The sequence below is a fragment of the Haliaeetus leucocephalus genome, unplaced genomic scaffold, assembly GCF_000737465.1.
Source record: "Haliaeetus leucocephalus isolate CR32 unplaced genomic scaffold, Haliaeetus_leucocephalus-4.0 Scaffold473, whole genome shotgun sequence".
Taxonomy (NCBI): Eukaryota; Metazoa; Chordata; class Aves; order Accipitriformes; family Accipitridae; genus Haliaeetus; species Haliaeetus leucocephalus.
The window spans coordinates 8138951-8142639 of record NW_010972909.1 but is presented as its reverse complement, the minus strand read 5'-3'; the positions used below and the strand labels follow the sequence as shown (position 1 = coordinate 8142639).

At 40.0% G+C, this 3689-nt stretch overlaps 1 protein-coding gene across 1 annotated transcript; it reads left to right on the top strand.

Annotated features, from left to right (window-relative positions):
* The first annotated feature begins 22 nt into the window (after window positions 1-22).
* LYRM5 (LYR motif containing 5) lies at window positions 23-1314 on the top strand. Its single transcript, XM_010575421.1, has 3 exons — window positions 23-60; window positions 839-937; window positions 1031-1314. The coding sequence occupies exons 2-3, from the start codon at window positions 893-895 to the stop codon at window positions 1244-1246; spliced, it is 261 nt and encodes an 86-aa protein (XP_010573723.1). The 5' UTR covers window positions 23-60; window positions 839-892; the 3' UTR covers window positions 1247-1314.
* The last annotated feature ends 2375 nt before the right edge of the window (window positions 1315-3689 follow it).

Below are 3689 nucleotides of genomic sequence, written 5' to 3'. Positions count from 1 at the left end.
GTGCCTCCCGTTACGGCGCTGCCGTAAAGCGGCGCCGGCGAGCTTTACGGCGCGGAGCTGGTGAGACCCTGACCTCCTTCTCCTTCTCCCTCTCCCCCAGCCCCGCGGGCCCGGCCGGGGCGGGAGGCGAGGCGGGGGGGGTGCGGGTTCGTGTGAGACCGGGCGCCGGAGGCACAGGGCAGGGCGACAGGCACCGGCTCCCCCCCCCAGGCCAAGGAGGGGGAGGCGGCAGGCCGAGGGGACGGGCCCGGGCCCCGGCCCCGCCGCCCCCCGCGGCTGGACTCCATCCCAGCTGCTTTCATTTACAAAATCGGTTTACTTCCTTGCTCACGCTTTTTTTAAATTTATTTATTTTTACGTTACGTTTTGCCAGTATGCACTGGTCTCAACTCGTAGTGCAGTTGAAGGATTTTTAAAAAGCCGAATTTATGAACGCAAAAGTTGCAGGAATTCCTAGGTTTTTATACAGATACATACACACCTGTATATATAGATATAGATGTTTCTTTAGCAGACTACAGATCAAGCAGCTGCCCGGCTAGCAGCCAGGCAGAGAAGGGCAAGCAGCTGACCCAGAGCACAAGGATAAACGAGCGTAACAGTAGTTGAAGGTTTGGGGAAGTTTCTTGTTTTCCATTTGCGATGACAGGTGGAAGGGAAGAGAAAGAGAGGCGGAGAGCAGAAGAGACAGAGTAGAAGCAGAAAATAACAGAGTTAGAGCAAACCAGGCTCAGTGAGGGAAAGGAGTCTGGTTAGAAACTGTGCAGTTGCTGTGGCGGATGAGGCTGGGGTTGACTCACTCCCATGGAACGCTAATGTCAAACTGATTATTCTTCAGGTTAAAAAAAAAAAAAAAATCAGACGGGAATAAAGAGTTCACTGAAATGTGAGAATGGCCAATTCTTTAAGAGGTGAAGTGTTGAATCTATACAAAAATGTAAGTGTCTTAAATGCCACGAGCACTTTCCTTAACCAGACAAAACCCTTTCACTGTGCACCAAATTTATAAAAAATTTTTTTTTTCTTCAAGCTGCTGTACCTTGGAAGGGAGTATCCCAAAGGAGCAGACTACTTTAGAAGCCGTTTGAAAGCAGCTTTTCTAAAAAATAAAGATGTGAAAGATCCCGAAAAAATTAAGCAACTAATTGCACGAGGAGAATTTGTTATAAAAGAGTTGGAGGCTTTGTACTTTCTCAGGAAATACAGAGCTCTGAAACAGCGCTACTACAGTGACGACAATCAGTAACTGGTGCTAATGACTTTGCATGTAATGATACAAATCCATAAAAACAAACAATAAAAGAGCTGTAACCTCAAAAGACACGAAACGTAAATCCTTCCAACCCATCTAAAGTTGCTTCCCTTTAAGTAGTTGCTTGAAGGATTTGGGTTTTGTAGTGTGGGGGCAATGTTTTTCTCAACTACTTTTGACCTCCTTGAACTAGAAAGTTCATGTACGAAACATGAAGGAAGTAGTGGTAACATAATTCTGTTCTGTTTCCTGTTGATACGCACATTGAACAGATAGCTCTTCTTGCCCAATAGCTGTGTGTTTGAATGCCGATTCAAGGTACTGCACTTCTCTTGTTACTTAGAAGATTAATCTGATTTTGAAAGTCTTCCACATTTAATGATTCATTTCCACGGTAGACGAGCACCTTCTCAAAAGTAAATTCTTAAAGATTTTAACTACATCTGCTTAACATGCAAGAGTCACGCTGGCAGAGGTGCTGCATTACTCTGTTAGAAAGAAGACTATGGGGTCAGGAAAGGGGGGAATTTGAACAACAGTGGTTTAAGCACTTAGACCCTGAAGACAGTTCCTGCTACTGCTGGTTTCTGATGTTGTGGAACTGCTGTAGCAGGAATATAGAACTTGTTGCTTTCCCCTGGAAGAGAAGTTTGACCGTGGATGCTTGCTCCATGGCTGACTCTTAATTCTGTAGAACTGCGCTCAACTAGCACAAACTTGTGCCAGAACTGATACTCTGTACCTACTAGGGTTGGTTGGTGTTTCTGCCCGCCTCCCCCCCCCAAACTAAATGACACTGGAGATAGAACAGTGATCAGGACACACATGCAATTCAGGGGATACTCCATTACAGAGATGAGGCACTGAAATTCTTGGAGAGGAAAAGGAAACTGGGACAGAAACTCACAATAACTATTTTTTATTACATTACAATAAATAGGAGCAGTACAGTTTGACAAAAAAATGACAAATTCCAGGTCACCTCACAGCACATACTCCTAAAAACATTAAAAATTTTAAAACAAACAGTGGTCTTTTTTTTTTTTTCTTTTTTTAACTTAATGTCTGGTATGACCAACATTCCTAGGTCACGCAACCAAATGATGGAAAAACTGGATCACACTGCATATGTTCCACATCAAATAAAGCACAATGTACAAAATGTGCATGTTTCAGTTTACACTATACAAAAATAGTTAAAATACATTCCAGGTAAACATATTACATTAAGTCGTCATTCTAGTAAGAAGTTGGCACTCAAGAGGAAAAAGCAGAAGTATTTTCAACGTGAAAACACAAGACAGTGGAATAAAGAAATGTTAGGAAAGATTTGCCATCTATGTAGCTTTATGTAAACTTGAGACACAATGATTTGTTTACAGTTTGATGGTCTTTGAAGGTAATAATTGTATTGCTTCATAGTATAGACAAGAGCAGAAGATTGCATGTCAGTATTTACCCATTACGGAGATCCTGTTACTGTTACAAAATCTATACAGTTAAACTTATTTTTAAGTTAACAAAAATTTTAGGGCAATGAGACTGGTCAAAATAATTAAATTTCAGTTTTGAGAAAACCAATGATAAAGTTGTTTACCAGAGTTACATAAAGCTACTATAAGAAGGCGTTACTCCCTGACACATGGCAATTTAACATATTGACGTGGTAAGTGATTCACATGTTCATTTAGTAGTTACTATCAGAACAGATAGCATCCAGGTATGTTCTTTGAAAGCATTCCAAATAGGGAAAGACAGAATAATTATGAGATCAACTTGTGCAAGCTGCATCCAACATGCTTCACCAAATCTCAACAAATATTAAGACAAAACTGCACAACAGTGGCAAGGATGTGTATTTTTTCTTTTTTCTTCCTTTTTTTTTTTCCAAAAAAGTAAATAAGGGTTAATCTAAATGGATTTTGTACTAATTTAGATCGGTAGCTACAGATCACATTTACTGAAAAAAAAAAAAAAAGAAACCCAACTATTTTTATATATAGCTTTGTATTAGAGCTACATAAATCCACATTTGATGATTAAGACGTTTCAGCTAAAATTTCTCCTAATGGTTTTTAGTTAAATTAACATAAGAATTTTAGACCAGCCCTAATTTTACATGCAGTGTGACTCAGTTACCAAAAATCTTAAAGTAATCAATCTTAAGATTACTTCCATTTGCTCAAGGTATACTATCCTGTTCTGCTACACTCTTCATATATGATCAAGAGTGTCTAAAATGTGCAAATAACTGTCCCCAAAATGTTTTAACCTTGGAAGCTGCAAAATGTTTTGCAACATTAAGAATCTGTTCTTACTCCTTATTGGTCCTTACAATATAATGTTAGGTTCTCCTATTACTATTTTTCAGAGTATTTCATAATCTGAAGTATATTTCACATCAAAGCTGAAAGGAGGTGAAGGGGTCCGGGTTTTG

What these genes read in the sequence shown, in the direction of transcription:
- LYRM5 (XM_010575421.1), top strand. Translation starts at nt 893, where the DNA reads ATGGCCAATTCTTTAAGAGGTGAAGTGTTGAATCTATACAAAAAT. An exon ending in TGTTGAATCTATACAAAAAT is followed by an intron (nt 938 to 1,030) that starts GTAAGTGTCTTA and finishes TTTTTCTTCAAG; the next exon opens with CTGCTGTACCTTGGAAGGGA.